We start from the raw sequence: 26,490 nt of genomic DNA on the forward strand, positions 1-26,490 counted from the left end.
ATAATTTCAAATGTCATTCTCTCTAAATGTTCAACCAACCCATCAAAGAGATTGCATTTTAGCACTTTATTCTGAAAAGGAGTGGGGATGATTTTAAGGTGGAGCTATTATGAAGTTATTAAGTTATTAGTGATTTGCTTTGGGGAAATTTTAATTATTAACAATATTTAATGCCATGGTAAGGCATCCGCAAATACAGGTCTATTGTTTAGAGCTGTCCATGGTGCTGAAATACTGCCAGGTTGATGGCTAGAAAAAAATATTCATATTATACAGATCAATTTATTTTGAAATCATTTTCAAAATGAAATATGTTGTGGATGATTGCATCAATAGGCAAATCAAGGCCAAAAGTGCAACATTTGCTTCACTGCTCTCATGTCATAAAATGACAAAAAATGCATATTGTCTGTTAGAGTAGAAACTAGAAACTATTTTCATTTATAAGACTATATTCGCACATTAACAGGTTTTGCCTCAGATTTTAGTCATTTTCCTCACCAGTGTTTTGTGAATTCACAGACCTATATGTGACATAATTGTTTTAGGACCCCAAAAACGTCACTTCCAAAAGCTACATTTATTAATGATTTAGATATTTATTATATGGATATAATGGGGATCAAAGTGTCCCACTTTACACATACACTATATATATATTACATTTGTCTAATTTTAGATGCCCATCAAGATATATTTGCCTCACTATTTCGTTTGTGTTCCTTAAACATGTTTAAAAGTGATAAGAGTTTGCATTTGGTTTGCACAAGTCCATTCATTGTCAGAATACATTAATGCAAAACATTTTACTGTCCATGTTTTCTACTGTACTACCAATTCTGTATTGGATATTTCTACAGTTTAGGTCTAATCATTTTGTATTGGATAGCCTAATTATTTGCAACTATAACAGACAAGTATGTGAAGATTATGTCAAAATTTTTATGATAGATTTTAAGATTATAGACAAACCCACCCAATGACTGCACTCTATCTCTCTCTCTCTCTCTCTCTCTCTCTCTCTCTCTCTCTCTCTCTCTCTCTCTCTCTCTCTCTCTCTCTCTCTCTCCTTACACGATGTGCAAGTTGCAACAGGAACTCAACTTCTTAAAGCTCATCTCGGAAACCTGCATCACAAAGCGCTGCGATCTGCGCTGAAGCCCTGCGCGACGGAGCGGATCTCTGGATGTGGTTTACAATGGGACCGGATCTCACCTTACAAACTGTCGCACGAGGAAAACTAACATTTACATTAAACACTGAGACGATCTGCACTGCAAATGGATTTTCAGAGAGACGTGCTACGTTTTATCTGACACTGTATGAAGCTGCTTGTAAAGCGTAATTTCGAAGTTTAGTACAATGCGGAAACGCAAGGCTTGTTTTTCATTTCGGTCCACGATTTTACGGTCCAACTGACCTTTATGTAACTAACTGAAGGAGCGTTCGTCTGTCTGCGATCTTGCCTGCGAGCATCATCCGTGGAAAGCACTTGGAATCAGCATCACCAATGGCTTGATCATCCGGTTCATTGTCTTTGAAATGGATGATAGATCCAATAAACTCCTTTTAGTTCCTGTTTTGACCGTTTTATTTGTCATGATCGGTTATCAGTACATCTGTCCAGCAGGGAGCACGTCCTGTCGGTTTGGTAATGGAGAGAGTTTTCCGTTCTCCAATTATCCAGCAGACGTCAAGAGAGACTCTCCGGATCCGGACGAGGACGCTCCGTTCAGATTCCCGTCTAAATTTAACTTCACGCGCGAGGACCTCTATCGCCACGTGGATTTCGACATAAAGGGGAACGACGTTATTGTGTTCCTCCACATCCAGAAGACCGGAGGCACGACGTTCGGGAGGCACCTGGTGCGCAACATCCACCTGGAGCGACCGTGCGACTGCCGCTCCGGACAGAAGAAATGCACGTGTCACCGGCCCGGTAAAGCGGAGTCTTGGCTCTTCTCGCGCTTCTCCACGGGCTGGAGTTGCGGTTTGCACGCGGACTGGACCGAGCTCACGAACTGCGTCCCTGCTGTGATGAATAAAAAGCAAAAGAAAGACGCGCCACTGAACAGACGGTGAGTGTATGAGTGGCTTCTAAAGGAAGTGATTTAAAGTTCATTTGGTGAGACTTTAAATACTAATTAATACATGTAGTACCATTAAATAATGTAAATCAAAAGCTGAGCTGTAAGGGAGAACGTGTGAGGTGCTAGTTTAATCATCTGCAATTCCTTTTTGCTTCATGCGTTTAAACTTTGATAAAACATTCGCACGTTTGTTAAAGTAGTTTTAAAACCTTAAAATCTTACTTATTCCTAAACGGTGTTAAGTTATGTGAAGTAGGCGTTACAACTTTGAGGTATTACACCAATAAAAAAAACAAAGATGTTTCTAATTTTGTTCATGGATTTACTGTATTGTGGTATTGGAATTTACTAGTTTAAAATAATCGTCATGATGTACCGAGATCTTTCTTCATTTCAGAAGAGTGGTGGTCAAACATGATGGTTATTCACCTCACACAGTCTTACAAATAAAGGTTCCTTTATTTTCCACATATTATCCACAAAGAACCTTTAACATCTATGGAACCTTCTCACTGGACAAAATGTTATTCGTAGTGGAAAAAGATTCTTTAGAGTAATAAAATGTTCTTCACGTTAAGAAACATAATGCTTCTTTTAAGAACTGGTCGCTGTTAATTTCTTCTTGGTTAAACTGATAGTGATGCAACTCTCCCTGTGTTACAACACATTACTATGCACAGAACGGCCTGTAGAAGTTTAATGTAGCTGATCTGTAAAACCTATGTATTTTAATTTTTTTTTAAGTTGTTACCATTTATTATAAATGCATCAGCATAGCATGTGTTGACAATGGCAGCAAATGATATATCTTTATTTTTTTGTCAGTGCATCACAATAATTTGCTAGTTTAATGAGTTTGGATCCTTCACTGTGTGTCTAAAAATGATCGACGTCTGTGAACATCAGCTCCCTGCTGAGGGCCATTCTGAGTCATGCAGTTTTGAATATGTGTGTGACTGAGTGTGAGACAGCTTTAGACAGCTGTAAATATGTTGCACAACTCCTTATGCTAAACTAACAAGTGGAATGTCTACTGTATGACTTTACTCAAGTAAGATTTATAGGGACATTCCACCCAAAAATTACAATTCTGTCGCCATAAAGAAGATATTTTGAGACAGTCAGAGGTCCAATATCGTTTAGACCCCAACATTCTTCGAAATATCTTCTTTTGTGTTCCACAGAAGCAAGAAAGTCAGGTTTGATGAATTTGGGTGAACTGCCTGTTTAAGACTTGTTCATTGATTACAGTGAGACAGATTCAGTTTGATGGCAAGGGCCAGTAAACTTTTATCTTACCAGGCCTATTCATGCTATAAAACACACACGTCTTATAACATATGTTTGCAGCCACATGAATATTCCTTGTCAATACCTTCCTCGTCTCAGTCGGCCTTGCAGAGCTTCTTCAAGCATGTTTATGATCCTCCTCTTTGCCACAGAATATAAATCGATACTCTCAGCTGACTGAGTCAGAGATGTTGATCCACTGCACAGGGCTTGTACACGCTATCATTATAATGTTATTATAGACAAGAATAGCCAAACTACTGCATTATTGGCTGTATGCACCCTGTTATGATGTGTTGAAATTGCTGAGATCACAAAAACATGCTTTTTGCTAGGTTTAAGGTGACTGGACGTCTCATTGTTCATTAGTTTGACAAAATAGTCTAAGTGTGATGCAAAAAATGCTGCTACACTTTTTAAATAATAAGGTTGGTTCTACACACTCCAAAAATAAAGGTTTTTATTGCCATATTGAAGAGTCTTTAAAATTCATGGAACTTTTCCATTGCACAAAAGGTTCTGTATAGTGGACAAAATGGTTCTTCTATGGCATCACTGCAAAAAACCCTTTTGAAACATTTATTTTTAAGAGTGTGTGGTTCCATGAAGTAATTTTAACATCCATGGAAACTGTCCATTGCAAAGATTCTTCTGTTGCATTTTAGATCCTTTAGAAACTTTATTTCAAGAGTGTAAAGAAAGGTGCATTCATAAATGTTGCAACTCACGGTCAATCTTCAGTGGAACACTTTATGTATTGCACCGCAGCTTCTCACTTTTCCGCATGCAACAATAGATGTGGTTTCATTTACATGATCGTGTTACATTGAGAGATCTATGGCAGACAATAGTAAAAAAAAAAATCCCATCTGCTTCCACGATTCAGGATATTAATCCCCTCCCCGCATACACACATGCCGAATCTCTCATCTTCTAAATCCTCTGTTCGTTCGTGATGCCTCGTCAAGCAGGCACTCCAGCATTCAAGCAGATAAAGGCAAAATGAGATGTGATAGACCAAGAGAAATAGCTCTGAGATCCAACTTAAGACACATTAATAGCTTTTATTGGGTACTTTGTGAAGACAAGTGCTTCTGCAGTGCCCGTCCCCTGTAATCATGTATTATTGCTTTGGCATTTGAGATGTGTGTGTGTGTGTGTGAGATGAGCACTTGTGTGTGTATGCAAAAGGCAGCATAAGGCGACAGGCATGTTTGGAAATGGAGCACTACAGGCATTACATTAGCAATGCATGAAGGAGTGCAGCATGTCCTACTGTATGTGCAGCGATAGAATAACAATCCTTTGTATAGACTGCTTGGCATTCTCACATTAGAAGCGTGTTCTGTTGGTGTCTCTCATTAATCTAACTGCTTCTAGGGTATTTAAAGGGCTTGCTGCATTGTCAATTTATGTTATTTATTTATGACTCCCTGAATATCCATAAGGAAGCAGTGGGAAAACCACAATGAGAGCTTTGACCAGAACGCAACAAAGAAATGGAATTTAAAATGTTAGTCCACCTCAAAAATAAAACACTTTGTCATTGATTACTCGCACTTATGTTGTTCCAAACTATTATGCATTTTCATGCAAGAATGTTTGTAACTAAACAGATTCCCATTGAATTCCAATATATATATATTAAAAAAAAAAAAACTGCAGGATCATGTATAAATTAACACAGTGAAGTGTTGTTTTGGACCCCATTGACTTTCATTGTACGGGTAAAAGCTGTTTAAAAATTCTTGAAATATCTTCTTTTGTATTACAAAGGAGGTCAGATTTGGAACAACATGACTGTGAATTAATTATGACAGAATTGTGATTTTTGGGTGAGCTATCCCTTTAAGTTATAAGAAGCACAAATACAGGGTTGGCCTGTTTATTTTAAGTGAATGTATGCCACCATCTCTCGCTCTCTCTCTCTCTCTCTCTCTCCACCCCCTTGCTTCCATTTGTGATAAATCCTCGCTTCCAGCAAGGTATTCTTGAGATGCTTGTAATCTTCGGATTCCTTCAGGAAGATTAGTGCAAGCGAGAGCGGCAATCTCATCATCTGAGTGAGAGATTACCATCCAGATTTATGCAAAAGTCTGTGTCTTAATACCAGTTGTGTGTCCTCCCGCTGCTCTGGGGATCGCTGTCATCAGCTCCCGTGGGTTTATTCTTCATGTGTTTTTTATGTTGTGCCCTCTGTCTTTGAGAATTCAGAGCACGGAGGTTTTTTTAAATGAAAATCAGGCTGATGATCCCCATCACTGGCACCAGCACTCGAGAATGGTTTTCCTTTTCAGTATGCAACCACTGTGTAATGCTTAACATTTTCTTCCAGCTTTATCTAGCAGAAAATGTTATTGTGCAAGTGTGAAAAGCACTTTTATTTCAATCAGTTCTCGGTTGTGTTACCTTTAAGTATCAAAGTTGTTCTTAGATGCTTTTCTCAGCATTTCTTATGAGAAATGGGATAAAATAAATAAAAAAAGGTTATTATGTCTTTTTAGCTCACATTTCAGAGAAAATTTTCTCAGAATTGCAAACTGAATCATTATAATTCTGAATTCTTTCTTACAATCCTAAGTTTATATCTCATTACATCTAAGTTTATATATAATTCCGAATTAGCAATTCTGAGAAAAAAATCTAATATTGTGATATGTTATAAAAATTTTCTATTTTAATATATTTTCAAATGAAATTTATTCCTATGATGCTAAGCTGTATTTTCAGCATCATTACTCGAGTCTTCAGTGACACATGATCCATCAGAAATCATTCTAATGTGCTGATTTGCTGCTCAAGATGCATTTCTTATTATTGTCAATGTTGAAAACTGCTTTATATTTATATGGACATGGTGACATTGTTTTTCAGAATTCTTTGATAGTTTAAATAAATTACTTACTGAATAAAAGTATTAATTTCTTTAAAATGAACAAAAATGTTACCCCAACTTTTTTTGAACAGTGGTATATAAACAGGAAAAAAAAACTGTTGTTTATGTACAATAAGAATATAGAGCTACAGTATAAACCATATTGCAAAAACACTGCTGTCAAGCAAGAATAATTCACATAGTACAGAGATCTCACAATGATTCAGCTATACTCATAATCATTCACAAAATGTCAAGGCAAAAAGAACCTTTTCATTATGTGAATACAGAGCTGTGAATTTATGATCTATTTTATTTCAATGACCGGACACACATATCATCAGACCAGTCTGAAAGATTGGGGCTCTATCACATGTGGCAATAAAATAATGTTGGCCCGGTGACACAGCGTACCTTTAAACACTTCAGGACGGATCATATATTATAAACTTTGAGATACACTGTGATTTGACCACCAATCAACTTAAGAGCCGATGCAGAAAGATATGAAGAGAGTGCAGCACGTAACACTTGATGCCAGAGGTGTGTTGAATCTGGTCCAAGAGCCTTTGGGGTTTGGTGCTGGAGCTCTTAATGCTATCTAGTTTCAGAGTCCTTATGCAAAGTCAGGAGCCGATTTATGCATGAACACACTGCACACGTTCACTCTCTCTCACACACACACACACACACACATACACTATTGCTGCCTTTGTTAAATTCTCCTTTTACTCCATTTCCAGTCTTGCATCCCCTGGGGTTTCAGCGTCTTCCAAGAATAGACTACACTCTGGTCTGGGATCAGCAGTGAGGCACTGTACAGGCTGCAGTGAAACTGATATGTGTGTACTAGCTAGTCTCTGAGCCTATAGGTCATTCTTTTACACACACAGCTGGCTAGATTTGCTTAAAGTAGTGGCCTGTTTTTGACTAAAAGCATGATCTACACATCTGCAACAGTAAAAATAAAATCACTTTATTAATCAGTATTTGTCTCATTTTACAGTCAAAATATTAAAATGTCTTTAAAACAAGATAAATTTACCTGAGAAGCAAAGTGATGCTAGTTTTCACAAAAAGTTATCTTGAATTAAATTTATGTATCCTCCCATCAGCAAGTAGTGTTTTCTAGTTTTTATTATTTAAATTACAGGAAGATTTGTTCTTAAAACAACAAACTGCTATTTGCAAACGAGGTAAGAAAAATAAAACATTAATTTATTACATAAGCATTCAAAAAAATCTCAATATTATGAAATTAGTAAATTAACAAATAGTGATTCGGTATTTAAAATTCTGATTTCTACTTAAAACATTGAGAAGAAAAAAACTGTGTGAGTGTGGTAAGAAAAATAATACTTTAATTGACTAAAAATGCATTTTAAAATATCCATATATTATGTTGTTTTGCTCCAAGAGTGAATTGACAAATAGTGTTTTTTGTTTTTAATATTAATATGACAGCAAATTCAGATTTATGCTTAAACCAAGAAAATATTTGTGAATGTGGTAAAATAAAATGATAATTTACTACAATGACTAATCATATGTAATGTTGCTCCAAAAGTACATTTATGATTTTTTCTAACAACAAACAATACTGATTAAGATTTTTTTTTTTACTCTGAATCTGTTTGAATCTGCTTTTTAGATAGTCTTCCCACTTGACAAAGATAGGTTTTTATTTTTAATTTATTTCAATATTTTATGATCACTTCCTTATCATATGAAAAATATATCTGTATCATACTGTTTATTGGACGATAATAGATATTTAATTGCTATAACTGGATTATTGCTATATGTTCTGTAATAGTGGATATATATTTGTGCGTGCTCATGTTTTTATATTTGGATTATCTAAACACTCACTTGATATTCCTCTTTAAAAATGCTTATTATTTAATAACACTGTTAAATGCAGTCTTTAACAAATTTCAAAATGAATTTTAGCATTTATAGCATTTTTTAATATTGACTTATACAGTATATTGGTTATTGGCCATTACATAAAAACATTATTGAGCCATGGTTTAGGCCAAAATTATTTTAATATCAGTGGATCTCTATGATAGTTTATCAAATAAAGCACACAGTGCACAGGTACTGCTCATATGAAGGTTATGATTTGCCGTCTATAACACTAGTTCCTCGCGTCAGTGCCAGATGGAGCAGGAAACTCTGAGTGAGGCTTTGGCTCAGGCTTATTCTTCTAATAGTATCACAGATCAAATTGGGCAGCAGTGAGACTGTCAGCATCTTTGTGCAGCTTTTATAGTTGAGTGTCAGTCAGGAATCCAGTGCCAACCAGTTGGCATCAGCTTGGAGAAATCACTTCCTTTGCAGACCTCTTTATCAGAGAGACAGAAAGACATGGTTTTCCATGTGTGTGGGTGGACAGGAGACGGACGGAGAGTGTGAGGGAGAAGACAGAGAGAACCTGATTGTCTGAAAATACATGATTTGTAGTTTGCCGCAGTTGTATGTTGTACTTGTGGATCAGCGTAGTGTTTCTGTATATAAAAAAACATTAAGGATGGTTAAGTTGATGCAAACTTTACTCATCGGCTTGTTAAAGAGATCATAGAATTTCCTTTGTCTATGTACTTTGAAACGTATGTCTTCCACACTCTACATTTGAAAAGATTATATGAAGAATTATATGATGAAATCATTATTTACTGTAAATCATCATAATTCATCACATTTGCATATTAGAATGATTTCTGAAGGATTTTGTGACACTGATTACTGGAGTAATGATGCTGAAAATTAAGCTTTGCATCACAGCAATAAATCTAATTTTAAAATATGTTCAAATCAAAATCAGTTATTTTAAATTGTAATAATATTTCACAATTGATCTGATGTTACCCACACTTTTGAAGGCTGGATATACTGTAAATAAATTAATAAATTCTTTGTGGAGTAATAAATGGTAATGAATTCATTTAAATAAATTTTAATATGAACATTTAAAAGTTGTAGTTTTGTTGTTTAAATTAACCAGACAGTGGACTGATCGAAGCTTTTAATCGCTGTATCTTGCTTTCATATATTTGTACCTGAATAATTTCACATCTGAGTGCTCTTGTGTGGGCACTTGTGTTTTGATTGTGACAGCTCGAATCCCGAATTCCTGCAGTGATAACTGTTTCAAAACACAAGTAATAAATAAGCAAGACATTATTAAACCAAACAAGGTCATGAAAGCGTGAAGTGTCAAACGTCTGAGTGGAAATTTAAATTCGAGCACAGACTGTTTACTTTGGGGCCCTGGTGGCATGAGCACAAGCATTTCATCTGTCACAGCGTGACAAGCACTTCAGTACAGCTCAGAGTCTCACGACAATACCTGAGCCAGAATAGTTCATCCAGACAGTTATTTACTTCACTAAAGACAAGTGCAAACTTCAGCAGTAATTTGCACAATATATAGGACTGATCTAACGCTAGCATTCAATGGATAAATCAGACATTTATTCATTTTACTTGGGCTTTGCACAATGGAAGCTTGTTTCCACCACTGAATGAAAATAAAAGAGGTAATTGCAACTTTTTCACCTCACAATTCTGACTTTTTTGATGTGAACTTGCAATTCAGAATTTTTTTCTCAGAATTGCAAGATATAAACTCATAATTGCAAGTTACAAAGACAGAATTGTGATATTTAAGATAATAGTACTTTTTTCTCAGAATTTGACTTTATAACCTCCAATTACGAGATTATATCTAAAAAGTCAGTATTGCGAGATGTAAACCTGCAATTGTGAGACAAAAGTTTAATTTGAGATATACAGTAAACTCACAATTGTAAGAAAATATTATTTTTTCCCTCAGAATTGGACTTAGTACACACAGTTATGAGATTATATTCTAAGATGTGAGATGTAAACTCATAAGTGCGAGGAAAAAGTCAGAAGTGTGAGAGAAAAAGTCGCAATTACCTTATTTATTTTTTATTCATGGTGGAAACAGGCTTCCTACTATTCTCAAATTTCTTTGAAAAACAATTTTTATTCATTACTTATCCTCTTGTAGGAAACCTGTTAGCTGTTAAGGACCCATGAGAGAAAACGAGTACCTCTGTGGTTAAAATGCTGACACATGCAGATATTGCACAAACACACACAGGAGCAATGAATAGATGATTTTTCTCATATGTGCACGGGGGATCACAGCGGTATGGCTTGTCTGCGGCTCACATGATAACAGATCAAAGCAAACCTCCTTCCATCAAAGCCTTTTGTTGCACAAATGAGCTAAATGAGTGAACGAGCTCTGCCCTTATCTTCTCTTTTGTCCACTTATTTTAGTATGTGTGTAGGCACACTTTTCTTCTGCAGTTTTATACGTTCCCTCATCAACTGCTAATTATCAAAACATGTTTGACACATATAGTTGGAGGAATGGCAGCAATTATCCCTGCTTTAACATGCTTCTGTAGCGAACACAATTGTACCATATTAACTTCTGGGCCACGTTGTGTGACTGAGCTGCTTGTTAAAGGAGTAGTTCACCAAATGATGTAGATGTGTTTGTTTCTTCTTCAGAACAGATTTGGAGAAACTAAGCATAACATCACCCGCTCACCAATGGATCCTCTGCAGGTGAATGGGTGCCGTCAGAATGAGAGTCCAAAGAGCTGATAAAAACATCACAGTAATCCACACAACCCCAGTCCATCAGTTAACATCTTATTTGAGTAATATGTCGTAGGGAAACAAATGAGTTTCCTGAGAATTTCCATATTGTGAATTCTCATCCCATCCCTCCTTCAGCTTTTCAGGACTATGAGATCTGTGCGAATGTGAAAATATTCAGTTTTCAGGAGCAGTTCATGTAGTTGGTGAACTCACAGCAAATTACAAATCTGTTGTTGTTGATTTGGCGGTAAATTTCTCTGCCTTCCTTCATTGTGTTGTTGGGGCTACAGGCTCAATTTTGTTTAGCCCTGATCCCTGGCAGTTTTATTGACTTTTGGCCTGTTTCAGATTACTTTTTAACTGCTACTGAAGAAGCAACTAGTAAGAAAGTCAGAGGAAAATGGCAGAGCTGCTATGCTGTATGATAGTGTCTGCCTGTGTCACTCCTGTTTGCAGGCTTTTTGTACTCTGAAAAACAAAATTACTCTGAAATCTAAACAAAATAATAATAATTTATTAGAAATTTAAAAATCAATAGTTTGGAGGAATGTTTTCTGTGGCTTGTTAAGAATATCACAGGCAGTTAGATGATAAAATTTAGATACATAGAGATTTTTCAGCCTAAAAAGAAAATTCTATCATGATATATTCACCCACATGGAGTTCTGAACACTTTTGCTGTTATATTCCTTGAAACACAACAGAAGACATTTGAAAAAATTTTCATCCAACTCTTTTTCCTACAATGAAAGTTAATACCAATGTCTGTCAAGCTCCACAAAACACCATCATTTTTGACATGAGGGTGAGTAAATAATGACAGAATAAAAACTGAAAATGTCCAAAATTGTATTAGATGCTGTAAACTGCTATGGTAAAATGTAATGTTTAGAGTGTGCCTTTAAAGTATATAACGCTGTCTGCTATTAAGTCAGCATGACTCTAATTGGCTGCTTGGCAACTCGTGTAGGTGAACAGATGACAGGCTGGCATCAAGTTTGATTTACAATGCTGCAATTAACAATCACTGTCTTGTCCTCCATGCAGTTTGCTGGAAAATGAAAATGATTAGCTGTGCAGTTGAAAGTGATCTTGAGTTTTTATAATGGAAATGCATTTGATGTATGATGGTTTTGTCAAAGGATGCCGCAGACAACTGTAAATACAAAAGAACCAGTTATTAACAGGATGATGACACAGAATGGATCTAGAAAGGAACACCATATTATATTCATATTAATTAATGGCAACAAAAACATACATTCTTAGACTTTGGAAAGATAACTTCTTGTAGCTGACAAGGTTGTGCATTATTCTGAACAATCAGAGAATGGCTTTGGAATTCCTGAATCTAAATTGAGCTGACAAACAGGATGCATAATTGTAATTTAAATTAATTTTGTTTTAATATATATTCAATTAAAAGTAGAATTAAAATGTAATGACATTTACAAAGCTGTTTGCTGGAAGTGTAGTTTTTAATTATGCATTTTATTTTTAATTGTCAATTGTAAGCATGTTATTATACACAGACACGCACACACACACACACACACACACACACACACACACACACACACACACACACACACACACACACACACACATCTAGGATTGCTGGATGGAAAAAAAGAACAGAAATTAGTTTTAATGCATATTTGACTATTTTCAAACTTAGTGACATATGTCTAACGTTCAGATTTAATTCTGTTGAAAGCACTTGAATTCTGTTGTCTCTGCTGTGTGACGTTGAATTGCAATTCATTAAATTGTTCTTCCTGTCATCCCAACTGAAATTCAGCATCCGCTGGGATTCGGCTAATTTTATTTCTAGCTCCTGAATTAAAAAGAGAGCAAATTTGCTGACTCTTGTTGGCAGGCTAATTCAACAGTCTTCAATTTCCTTTTGCATACCCAAATAATACTTATAATACACAGTTCTGACATATGGTGGTCATGTGGTAACATCCCCATCAACTAGATTTTGAAAAACTCCTTTTAGTTCAGACCAATCTGCTTTAGCTGTGAAACGTTGTAATGCATAATCACCACAAGAGGTCATTAAACTTTCCTCAATGATTTCACAGAGCATTAAGTGAATCCGGGATGACAGAGTTTCCTATAGCTTTGATTTTTATCCTTTTATATTTTTCCCCATCTATACCCAATCTCATTTGTGTAAGAGCCTGCAGCAGTGGCGATAACTGCGGCGAGCGGCCGATGACTCAGCACATCCAGACAGAAACGGCCTATGGGGCGTTCATGCTTTGCTGTCTGTATGGAAATGGCAAGCTGTTCCTGCCACAGCCTCTGCAATTGATGATATGACTAGAGCCGCCGCATGCCTGATGAATGCAAAATCTGCCATCTGCTTTTCATAAGTGAAAATGCTATTGAAAGGAATGTGCACTTTCCGAATATGCTGCGGTTGAGAAAATTCTGTAAACAGCACAGTTAGAAGTATTCCTGATCCTGCCATAGAGAGCCAACCAGTGGATAACCTTAAAGGACTAGTTCACTCAAACATTACTCGCCTTCATGTTGTTCCAAACCTGTTGGACTTTCTTTCTGATTTATTAGTTCCATTATCGAACCATTCAGATTTAGACAAATCATTGAAAAGATTTGGGCATCACTGAATATAGATGTCAAGCCTTTCTGAGATCAATTAAAGGAGTCTGTTCTGCTCTCAATTTGGCGATTTAAAGCGATATATATATATATATTTATTATTAGAAATATTTAAGAAGTTTTAAATAATTTTAGAATGGATTAAAAGATAAATGTGTAAAACAAACATATTTATACTTCAGATGACAAAGTATTTTTTACAAATAAATAAATGTTTCATAAAATATAATTTAAAAGGAAGTAAACGCTGTAACCAACATGGCACTCAGTATTCTGGGAAGTTTGTGTGCATTTGGAATCATATTTTTCAAATAAAGCCATGGTAACACTCATTTTACATACAGCACACAGAGAAAATTATATGAATATGACAGTGGGCAAATGCATAAGGCACAGTATAAAGCATTCAATTCACACAGACCTACCGTCACCACTGATCTATATATGTTCTATATTATAGATCAGTGACCGTCACACAGAGAACATGTGATCATGCTGGATACACATACACATTACACACACACTTCACAAGATCTCACAGCTGGATTCATCTGAATTTGCGAGGTTTGAGAAATTATATATTCATTAGTCATTCAAAGATTTGTTTAAATTATATAATGCGTATTTGCTTAATGCTGACAGCAAACAAGAAAGTATTATAATTTGCAGTTTTCAGTATACATTCATTCCTTTGTTTAACCGTTCTATTTGATTATTGGACAGACTTCTAACCGTATTAAACAGAACTGTTAACGATGACAGTAAACAAGAGGGAGAGTGTGATTACTGTGTGCACTCAGGCACTGCCGATCTCAAGCGCCGTCAAAATAAAAGTCCCGCCTCAAACACACCGGCTAAGCAGAAAAACTTAACGGCCAATGCCGATATTTGAAAAATGCACATATAATGATATATCGTCCTTGGCAATATATTGGTCGACCACTAATCTGATTCTTTGTTTTATTTACAACTTTAATATATATATATATATATATATATTTTTTTTTTTACAGTAATTGTTTTTATTTTTTTATCCTTGCTCATTGTAACTAAATAAAAAAAATAAAAAAAACAAGTTCCATTAAGGACAGAGAGTCATAATGTTTTGGAATAACTTGAATAAATAATGACAGATGTTTCTTTTTCAGGTCTACTATCCCTTTAAGGTCTTTCTTGCAATGTTCTCCACTGAAGTGGACCCTCATCTTGGCTGTCTTTTATCAGTGCAGTTTAAATGTGCTGTGAAACTGCTTTCCATTCAAGCAAACACCCTGCTTAGTGAAACAGAAGATTTTAAAATCATCAGTTAATGTTAACCCAGTAGAGCATGAAGCACCAGAGCAGATGTTGCTTCTGAAAGCTATCCTCAAATGAACCACGGTCGCAGTCTTAAATGTATTCATTAAAATCTATCTATCTATCTATCCATTTATTGATTCATCCATCCGTCTGTATGTCTGTCCATCCATCCACTATCTATCTCTTGACTAACCTTGCTTTTGTGGCTAAACTTCAATGACATAAACATCTTTGAATTTCACTTTGTTTTATATTTAAAAATTATTGTGATTTCACAGTAAAAGTCTGTAAAAATGCTACAGTAAAACCTGTTAAGTGGTTAACAGTAAGTCTCCATACTATATACAGTGAATAAATATAATTATGTTTAACATAAATTTACAGTAAAATACTGTTAAAAATACCGCTTTTGGAAGTGAAAAAGAAAAAGTAATTGTATAGTTTACAGTAAAAGAAATTGTTGTTGTTGTTGAAATTCTTCGTTCTTTTCTTATCAGTTGTGTACGTTAGGGTTTAATCTTACATCTAATGTTGTTAAATTAATGTTATTACATTATAACAGTATCATGTGTATTACCATGATGGTGTTTAGTGTGTGTGTGTGTGTGTGTGTGTGAGAATCAGACTGTGAAACTTCTATATATGAGTATTCCCCTTCTCAGCTCGTAGAAAAACTGTTTGTGATGAGCTTTGGTTCATCATGTGACTTTCTCATCGCCACCCATTTATGTTGGTTATCAGTGCATTACAGTGGTTCAAAACAGATATTAGTACTTCAATATGTTTATTAATATTACATAACATCAGTTAATAAAATTGTATTTTATTGTGAAAATACGTTAAGTCTGTAAAACCTAAAATGTTGCTACCATATTTTTAATGGTGAAGGTCTGGCAACCACTGCTGCTTTTTTTCTGTAAATGGCAAATTTTGATGTTAAATCAACTTGAAATCTAAATGTATTATTTAGCTACAGTGCAATATTTAAATATACATGTCTTTGTCTTATTGAGCATAATATGTCATTCAGAATATATATAGAAAAAAAAACTTTAACCCTTAATGAAGATCTATGCAAGTAATTCTATGTTCTGGTTTATCTTACTGGGGTTCAGTCAGAACATATGAAGTATGACTGATTGATCAATAAACCACACAGAAGAACTGTAAATGACATTTTGTTACCTGTAACATATCTGCTTAGAAATATTAATATGGCCTGTGGTTCTTCTGATATATCATTTGTCCTATGAATCATTTTGAAACACAGATATCACATAATTTTCAAATGCCAGAGATAGCAGGGACGTCTTGTGTTAGATAACTGTGTTCTCAAGATAAATTTATCTACAGAATGACAGCTGTCCCTGTGCGATGACATCAGCAGGGGACGGTGAAGATTAGAACTGTATGTATGAAATATTTACTAAAGGTTTCAGTATCTGTAGCCTTTGGACCCAAGAATCAGTCCTTATTCAGGACAATTCTGTTTTCTAAAAAAATGTCACCTGTTTCTTTAATGTCTTTGTTTCAATTAACAGTCCATTGATGCAATATAAGGAAAACACAATGATATTCTGTTTTGTTTCCTGCAGGTTTTCAGACCTGATTATTCTACAACCCCATTATAAATGAAGTAGTATTTTAGCTTTTTCTCTCTCCTTTATACAGTTTTAGTATTTTAGCTTTTTTCTCCTTTATACAGTTTTTTCATACAAATTCCAGCTCTTTTACATGAATTGTTTAAAAAGACTCAAACAGTCCTGAACGTATGAGTTTTCGGTTTAAATCAGTGTAGTGTTGTTATTTTTAACAGTAATTGAAATATGGCTACAAAAATGTTAAAATTTGAAATGTTTATCCAATGCTATTAGATGTGCAAACTCTCTTTTGGCATAAAAAAAGTTCATAGTTATTTGTACCTTATTGCATCTGCATTTGTAGTAGTTTCCCCTTCAGATGCAACATTTATGGGAGGAGAATATTTACATGAATCATGCAAAGTGATTTACTAATGCAGGGGTAGTATACTGATATTTGAACTATTATTTAACGCCCCAAAAATGCATGTCCTAACCCATTTGCACTTGTGTTGTTAGTAGATTGTACTCACCTGATTATCCAGCTCTGCTTCTATGCGACCCAATGCTAATTTGCACTTTTTTTGGTACACTGCTTTGATCTTTACACTGTTTGTTAACTTGCGCATTTTCAGTCACATCAGCCACAGAACTTTCCACTCCCATCAGTGCTTTTGTGGGATTGCGCTCTCACACTATTGCCCTGTTTGGTGAATCTGGCCCTTGATGTTGAAAGGAATTTCCATTAGCATTATCAGTTAGCATTAGCATAAGCTGGCGTTCTAGCACACCGCCTTCTCAGTAATTAAATTCGGTTGATATCAGTAGGTATTTCAGCTGTCCAGGAGGCACAGAACACATTATCCCTCACTCCTCTGGTCATTTAAGTAAGTGGTCTGATGTGTTACCCGCTCTGTCAGCCACCACATACAGACCTTTTTTTCTCACTAACTAAATTAGCATCTGTGCTAGACCACTCACTTAGGCCCACAGAAACTAATGGACTTCTGAAATTTTCTCTGCCTGTCAGTTTGCAATTTCTCTGAATTATGCACAGTCAATCAATGGCGAATGTGGGATCACTCTATTTTCAGTAGGCTATATACAGTATTTGGGCTAAATATGATTTGCTTTATGATTAGTCTCTTTAATAAATTGAATATGTCCTTGTTGAATATAAATATTCATGTCTTTTTTTTGTACCTTGTGAATTTTTTGCATGAATTGTATTGTTTCATAATAATTTTACTGACTGAACATCCTATAAAAGGCAGTTTAATGGAAACTTCCCATTGTAGCAAACCACCATATATAGTGTGACAACATGCCCCGGTGTGTTCAATGAATTGTACACAGAAACTGACTTTGAAAAGCTACCCTGAGAATATATACACAGCTAAATATGACAGCTAGCATCAGTTTACTATTTATGCGTTTACTTAAAAAAATAAAAAAATAAAGTGTGTGCTTATCAGTAAATGTTCAATTAATTGATGAAGTTCATTATAGTGATTATACCCGTAATCTGTTAGACTGCCAGCCGGATAGAAAGTATTACTGTCATTGATTGTATATCAGTAATGAGAAGAGATTGCCTTCTTCTGAGGAACACTAATAGTCTTTGAGCTGACTAATTAAATGGTGTGCTTAAAAAACAATTTCAGGAGATTAATTAGCACACCTCCGTGAAGTTAGAGAGGAAGCTTTTACTCTGTCTTAATAGATTGGAAATCTGTCTTTCTCGCTCAGTCATGCTTTTACAGGGTTCCTGCAGTCATGGAAAACTTCATGGCCTGGAAAATAAATTGAAATTAAGTTTAAAAGTCATAGATGGAAATTTCAGTTTTAAATATATATATATACTTTTCTAGATGTGCTCTGCTTGAAACTCTTTCATGGTTTGAGCTGTGGTGCAGCAGAGGTTGTGTTGCTCTTGACATATTAAGAGCTGTTCTGCTCATGGGACACTGAATTCGAGTCCTTCAACTCTCTCCCTGATATGATTTTGAAGTGAAATAAAATAAAAAGCTTTTGATAGCTAGATATTGCTGTTTGTTAGTGATTGTATAGAGTATAAACCAGTGAGTGTGACTGCAGTTTGTTCATTGAAGGTAAGCGTCTTTGTTAGTCACTGGGTGGTAAATATTACAGATCCAGATCCAAACCAACACATATTCTGCCAATGCAGTTTAACTGTTTTTACTTAATTAAAATAATTTTTATATTTCAGTTTTTTCTATTATTTTGGAGGGATAGAATGTAGAGATATTAAAGAATAGTTCACCCAAAAATGATGCAAATTTCAGGATTCAGGCTATCCAGATGTAGAAGATTTTGTTTTTTCATCTCAACAGATTATAATAATTTAGCATTACATCACTTGCTCACCAATGGATCCTCTTCAGTGAATGGGTGCCGTCAGAATGAAAGTAAAAAACATCACAATAATCCACAAGTAATCCACACCTCTCCAGTCCATCAATTAATATCTTGTGAAGTGAAAAGCTGCATGTTTGTAAGAAACAAATCATAAATCAAAGTTCATAACTAATTATTACAGTTCTACCAGTGAAGAAGTGTGTACCCTGTTTTCACATGTACTGTAAATGGTGCTCGATATGTACATATATCTCTCCATATTCAGAAAATAAAGCAATATTATAGATAGAGGATTCGTATTTTAGCTGGAAACCATAGGCGGAAATCGCGGGGGGGTCCGGACCCCCCCTATCTGAGGGTTGCCCCCCCTAAAATATAATTGAAATATGTGTATTGTAAATGATATAATGATATATAGTTAAACTAATTGTGCAAGTAGTAAAACAATACAAATGCAAACTGAGCAACAACAAAAAAAGTTTTAAACATCTCGAGTTCCCCCTGCTTTGCCTCACAGTGCTTTGGTCCACTGCCTGCTCCCCTTTTACCTCACCACCACCGACACACACACAGTCCGGTGTGAGAAAACAACGTGTTTCAGTTGTTGTGGGACTCCATAAGTTTAGCTAACTTTATTCACATTAAACAATAAACATCGGATGACGTGATTATTTTCTCTTTAATATAGATGATGCTGAGTCATTAATTAGTCGTGTCCAAAAAATATTATTTTGTACCAATTTACTTTTGTCACTGATGTAGTCTGCGGTGTTAGCGTTTTATACAGGCGTTTACCTATAGCTTGTTTAATAACGTCTTACACACACCCATAGTGTACGCATATACAAGTCTTGTACGTTAGATTAGACCAGAGCCATATAGACGGTTTCAACGGCCACAACATAAACAAACGTTACTGTGCATGCGCGCTTTTTTGGACCTAACTTAACTTCCGGTAGACTTCCAAATAGAATCAATAACAACAGCCAAGTCCCTCTAGAGTAGATATTTTTTGATAACAAACAAAACATGTTTGCCGCGTGAATCAGGCGGACTTAATTAAAATGCAAATTCATTCTTTGGCAGCAGGAGATGTTTTAAAGCATAGACATAAAGCGCGAGAAATCGAGGTTTCCCCAGTAACAGCTGTAAACAAAGCAGAGGCGGTATGCTCACACACTGCTTTATCAGGCATATAACATGCAAGTCTTCCTTCAGAAATACAGCGATATAAAAACGTCTGTGCCTCGTTTTGATATTTAAACATATAAATTTAAGGAATTATTATTATTAAACGTGCAGTACGTAACGTTACTCATGTTTATTCAGCGAAGCCTTTTTGAAAATCGATCAGTTTTAAAATTGTGGCGAGTCTCCAAAAATGAATAAATAAATGGGAAACACATCCCGCAGCACAACCACCTGACCCCAACTTCAGTGTACTCATCACCTTGACTTTAACTGCGTTTGTAGAAGGCACTGCAGCCAGACCGATATACACAACACAGACCGGAAGTTAACTTAGGTCCAGGCGCGTGCGCCCGATGAAACCGTCTATAGAGAGATCAGTTTGAATGGCCGCCAACGCACTTCCTGGAACTATCTGAAGTCTACATGAATCACGTGACAACCAAACATTTCGAACTTCCGTTGTCTCTATGGCTCTGGATTAGACTAGTGCGGGCGCGCATTTAGATTTTCCTGCGTTCACTATGATTTAGCATAGACAGTAAAAGAAATAATAAAATTCACTATTCATTTCAGTTCATGTCTCAGAATGTCTCAGAATTTTTTTTGTAATTTCACAGTTGTAATACCATTACATGAAAGCTCCGCTTTTCTATCGCAAATGTGCCGAATCTGCTGATGTAATTACACTGCTAAGTGAAAGAAATGTATATACAGTATTGTGCAAAAGTCTTAGGCCACTAGTATTTTCACCAACAAAAAATGATTTTAAGTCAGTTATTTCTATCTTTTTCTGTAGCGTGACAGAAAAATTATTTTTGCCATTAAATGTAATAATCCACTGAGATTTTTGTTTGCACAATGAGTCTGACAGCAGCCAGTGCTCCACACAGAGACATGATCTCATCATCATCCAGTCAGTCTGGAAAGACATTCTGATGGCACCCATTCACTGCAGAGGATCCACTGCTGGTAATGAAAGTGACCCCATCTTGGATTGACTTTTTTTTTTTGTGAACTATTCCTTCTGCTGCTGCTGAATTGCTGCTGCTGCTGGTTATCACTGTAGTTGTAGATTATTGCTGGTGCTGCAAGCAAGTACAACATGCTACTATCAATGCATACAGCAATACAGTGCTGTGAGTATTGAAGACATAATGCTGCTGCTCAGATAGCATATAAAACCCCTGTAGCAGATCTAGACAGGTGGAGCTGGGGAAGGTGGTGCGCTTCAGATAATTCTGAAGTGTGCTGCAAATGTTCAAGTGAATACAAACCAGTCATTTCAATATTAATGCGCTGCTTTAATTGATGCACACAAACCCACATTCATCACACACACACACACACACACACACACACACACACACACACACACACACACAGAGTCGGAGACTGCAGATTGCAATGCACACACATAAACTTGTTGTCAATACTTCCCTGCGACCTTTGTAAATAAAATAGCCTAGATACTAGATTGCTACATTATATTTTTCAGCGTTGAGGTGGCGCTGTTTTTTAAGTAATTAATTTTTTGGAGAGAGATACACAGACGCAGCAAGCAGGTAAAGCACACACAACTGTCACCTCTTTCTCTCTCGATTGATCAATTGCTAATTCATTTACATGCAAATTGTATAATTCATTCAAGTAAATGTGATCTTACTGCACTATTTCATCTCTGTGTCCGATTTGATTTGAAGCAGGCAGAATACTATATGTGTATACATATACATATACATATACATATACACACACACACACACACACACACACACACACACACACAGTATAATCCATAATACATAATAATTAACACTTTTATAGTTAACAATTATCTGAATTGTAATATTTTTGTGAAATCTTTTTTTCTAAATTTTTAGTACAGGATTAAAGTGTGTCTTTTTCAGAGGAGTGAACATGGTAATGAATGGTTCATGTGTGCCATTGACCTGAGTTTGAATCTGCCTCAGTCCTTCAGATTTTAATTGCATCTAGTAGGCATAACTAAACGAATTTAAGCTTCTGAAAGACTAAGCCAAATCTATTTATAAAGGTTTTTTGTTGTTGAAAAGGCCTAACTGCAAAGAATACTTCTCTTCAGTTTAATTAAGTTCTTTTTTTGAGTACTTCTTAAACACTTTGAATGCTTCCTGGATATGTAACGCAGTAACAGACTGACCTCTGTGCAGCCTGTGATCAGTGATCTGACCTTCATTATCATATCATATCCTGTTCAGCTTGACTGTATTGAGCGGGTTAGCATTTGACAGTGCTTCTCCAATAGGTCAGTGCTGAAGAGCAGATGGATTACCATAGTGGAGCAGTATTGATTTCACTGCATTATAATGCCATTGCCAGTATGACTTTCTGGGCCGTAATTTGAACGTGATGTGGCGGATCACTCGATAGATCTAAGACGGATTGGAATGAAATCATATCCCAACATATCTCTTTACCCAGAAATTTTAACAGCTCCCTGCAAACTAAAATAAGAAATTCATACCCAAGACACTGTATTTTCAGCATTTGTTTTTGCACGTCATGTCTCTTGCACACATAAGAAAATATTTGCTTATAGGAGGTAAATTAATGTTGTTTTTCTGAGTTTATAATCTCATGGATGACTTGTGTCCATGTGTCAGTAGAGATACGCTCAGCCCTTATTGAACTGATTGGAAATAATGCGCTCCTTGTGCAGGAGGTAACAATCCCAGCAAGAGGAAATGAGACAAATGATGAGGAACTTGTTGACAATGAGCAGACCACATCTCACCACGCGTTCGCTCCAGCATGAGCACGCTATTCTGGGTGCTGAGCGATTTCATTGCAGAGCGAGAAAATTGGATCTTTTATTGGGGTTGTTTTTCTCATTTTCTTTCTTATATATAAAATTTGGAAACTTGTTTTCTCTTTAAGACTCTGAAGTATTAATGGCAGAAGTTTCTATCACTTGTATTGTTTCTCTGCCGCATTCAGACTGTGTGATTGTAATGTGGTTAAATCAGGCTTTTTTAATGAGTGAATTTTCCTCTTTCCTCTGACAGTTTAAATCTAAATATTAGAAACTATAGAAGCTAACTATTTTCCATATAATATTTTATACACATTTAATAAACAAATAATCATTATAATTTATACTTTTTTTTGTAAAAATGGTTTTCATATTTTTGTGAGTATGAGTTCAATAAGTATGTTTTACAAGAAAATTCTGTTGTACTGTGAAAGAGTAAATAATATTATAAAATAGAATGATTTTATAAAATAACATATGTTCTGTTTAACAACATGTTCTGTTTGTTCCTGTGATTACAAAAAGGAATTTTCAGCATCAGTACTCCAGTCTTTAGGCTCACATGATGCTTCAGAATTCAGTCAAATATGCTGACTTATTATTATCAGTGTTGAAAACAGTTGTGCTGCTTTATATTTTTGTTTAAACTGTGATCAACTTATTTTATTGAACTTATTTTTATGAATAGAAAGTTTAAATGAATGCCATTTATTTCAAATAGAAGTCTTCATTTGATAAATTTAAAGGTTTAGTTCACCCGAGAATGAAAATTTGTCCATCTTCTACTCACCCTTGAAGCATCCTAGGTATATGTGACTTTCTTCTTTCAGAATAATCATAATGAGTTATATTCAAAATTGTCCTTGCTCTTCCAAAACTTTCAATGGGGGTAAGCGGGTGTTTGTAGTCAAGTGAAAGTGAGTGAAAAGTGACGTCACATACAGCCAAGTATGGTGACCCATACTCAGAATTCATGCTCTGCATTTAACCCATCCAAAGCACACACACACTCCATGAACACACACCCGGAGAAGTGGGCAGCCTTGCTCAAGGGCACCTAAGTCGTGGTATTGTTGGGCCGAGACTCGAACCCACAACCCTAGGGTTAGGAATCAAACCAAATATTCTAACCACTAGGCCACGACTTCCCTTAAAAAAACAAAAACAAAAAAAAACAAAGAAGTGCGTGCATCTGTAAAAAACATCCCTCACACGGCTACAGGGTGTGAATAAAGGCCCCCTGTAGTGAATCCATGTCTTTTTGTAAGATAAATATCCAGATTTCAAATGTAATAAACACCTGGGGTGCTTCGAGGGTGAGAAACATGTATGATTTAAACATTTTGGGTGAACTAACCCTTTAATTCATCCTTGCTGGATAAAAACATTATTTTATTCATTTCAAAAAGAAAAAAATAATAATCTTCCGACCTCAAAACTTGAACGGCAGTATATAAAGTATATAAAAATATGTTATAGATTTGCAGAATTTTAGAATATCCTCTCTTTTCCATTTAATGACAGAAAGGTGAATGGAACTTTTTTGTTTTTCCGTGAGAAAAAAGAAATGCTGGAGGGAAATTTCTTGATCTTTTCTAGATCCCTCACCTTCTGTGTTCTCTTCACAGGAACTTCTACTACATCACGCTGTTGCGAGACCCTGTGTCGCGTTACCTGAGCGAGTGGAAGCATGTGCAGCGTGGCGCCACGTGGAAGACAGCACTGCACATGTGTGACGGGCGTCCTCCCACTCCAGACGAGCTGCCGGCCTGCTACAGCAGTGAAGACTGGACTGGCGTGTCTCTGGAGGAGTTCATGACCTGTCCCTCGAACCTGGCCAACAACCGACAGACTCGCATGCTGGCTGATCTCAGCCTGGTGGGCTGCTACAACCTGTCCTCCATGAGTGAAGAGCGGCGCGGCGAGCTGCTCCTCAGCAGTGCCAAGCGCAACCTGCTTCGCATGGCGTTCTTCGGCCTAACTGAGTTCCAGCGCAAAACACAGTTCCTTTTTGAGAGGACGTTTGGCTTGCACTTCATCACCGCCTTCACTCAGATTAACGGGACGCGGGCGGCCGGGGTCACGGTTGGGACGTCTACCCGGAGGCGCATAGAGGTGTTGAACGCATTAGACATGCAGTTGTATGAATATGCGCGGGAGCTTTTCTCACGGCGCGTGCAGTACTGCCACCATCAGGAGCGGCAGGAGGAGAGAGAGAGGAAACGACAGCAACGCAGGAGAATGAAGGAACAGAAAGCTTCACAGATTCAACAACAGGAGGACGATGAAGGAAAAGACTTGGAGCAGGAAAATACGGAGTTAACTGGGGTGACGGAGGACTACAGCAGTCAGGTGGTGCGGTGGTGATGCTGAGCTCTCTGGTTCTGTTCAGAATAACATACTAGTCTTACTATCTTGATAGTTTATAGTATGCATACTGTGCAGAATATGCAGTGCACCTACTATACACTTAAAAACTGTTTTTTCCATTTTGGGTTCCCCATTGAACCCTTTTAGTGAACAGTTCTTAAAATAAAAAATGTTCTTTCTTTTAAGAATATTCAATAATCTAAAGAATCGTTTCTACTATAAAGAACCTTTATAGAATTGAAAGGTTCTATGCATGTTAAAGGTTTTTCATGGAACTTTGCATGTCAGTAAAGAACCTAAATGAGCATTCAAAAGAAGGTTCTCCGCTGTTTTGCGCTTTCGCATAACTCAACACAGCACCAGAAATTGCATGTTGTATTGAAGTAAACAAAAATGTCTTTTAAATCAAACAGTGAAATGTGTTAATATAACTACATAAAACATCAACCATCTTAAAAATAAAGGTTCTTTATTGGCATGGTTCCATGAAGAACTTTTCACTTTCATGGAACTTTTCTGTTTCACAAAAAGTTCTTTATAGTGGAAAAGGTTATTGGATTTTTTAAAATATTCTTTACACTACAAAAAATGAAATATAAAAATATTTTAAGAAAAGTTGAAAGGTTCTTTGAGAAAGCAGAAATGGTTCTTCTATTGCATCGCTATGAAAGCCTCCCTTTGGAACCTTTATTTTTAAGAGCACGCTGAAATGGAAGAACCGATTAGATGGAGCAAAACAAATGTGGATGTTTTTTTACTTGACAAATGTGGTGCAATGGCCAAATATGTCCATCTGATGCATGTTTACATAGCTCAGTCATTTAAAAATAGCACAGATGGAGCACAAAAAAACACATAATGTGAATGGGCCCAAATCAGTATGTGCTTCACCTGCATTAAGTGAGCATCATCTACACATATTTGGCACTGATAGTCTAAAACTTTTTTAGACTATTTATTTTGCTGTCCTAACCATGCATCATGTAGTTGCAGTTTAACCATGTAAAGATTAAATAGTTAGACAAGTTCATTTTTGAAATGAGAGTTTATTTATGGAACAGGTTTAACATGGTTTTTCTAAAAAAGTATGTATGGATGATTAAGTAAGTATTTCAAGTAATGTCTTTTTGCATATTAAATATGAAACAGTAGGCTTTATAGGGTTAGTATTTGTATTTAGCTTTGTTTCCACTACTCAAACACCCTTGAATTGCAACTTATTAGTTGAGAACCACTGCGAGGAATGAGGTTATCAAACAGTGCAATGCACTTAACTTGACATTCCTTTCCCAGAGTGATCAATGAAACAGAAGTAAGATTAGCTGTGATTTTCAGTTGGTATGCACA

General features: G+C 36.1%; 1 protein-coding gene across 1 annotated transcript; it reads left to right on the forward strand.

The window, feature by feature from the left end:
• Positions 1-1,100: 1,100 nt before the first annotated feature.
• LOC132161534 (heparan-sulfate 6-O-sulfotransferase 3-B-like) lies at positions 1,101-25,460 on the forward strand. The gene is made up of 2 exons (XM_059571655.1): positions 1,101-2,078; positions 24,402-25,460. Exons 1-2 carry the CDS (start codon positions 1,543-1,545, stop codon positions 25,138-25,140), a joined length of 1,275 nt encoding a protein of 424 aa, XP_059427638.1. The 5' UTR covers positions 1,101-1,542; the 3' UTR covers positions 25,141-25,460.
• Positions 25,461-26,490: the final 1,030 nt, after the last annotated feature.

This window comes from Carassius carassius, chromosome 17 (assembly GCF_963082965.1).
Source record: "Carassius carassius chromosome 17, fCarCar2.1, whole genome shotgun sequence".
NCBI classification, from domain to species: domain Eukaryota; kingdom Metazoa; phylum Chordata; class Actinopteri; order Cypriniformes; family Cyprinidae; genus Carassius; species Carassius carassius.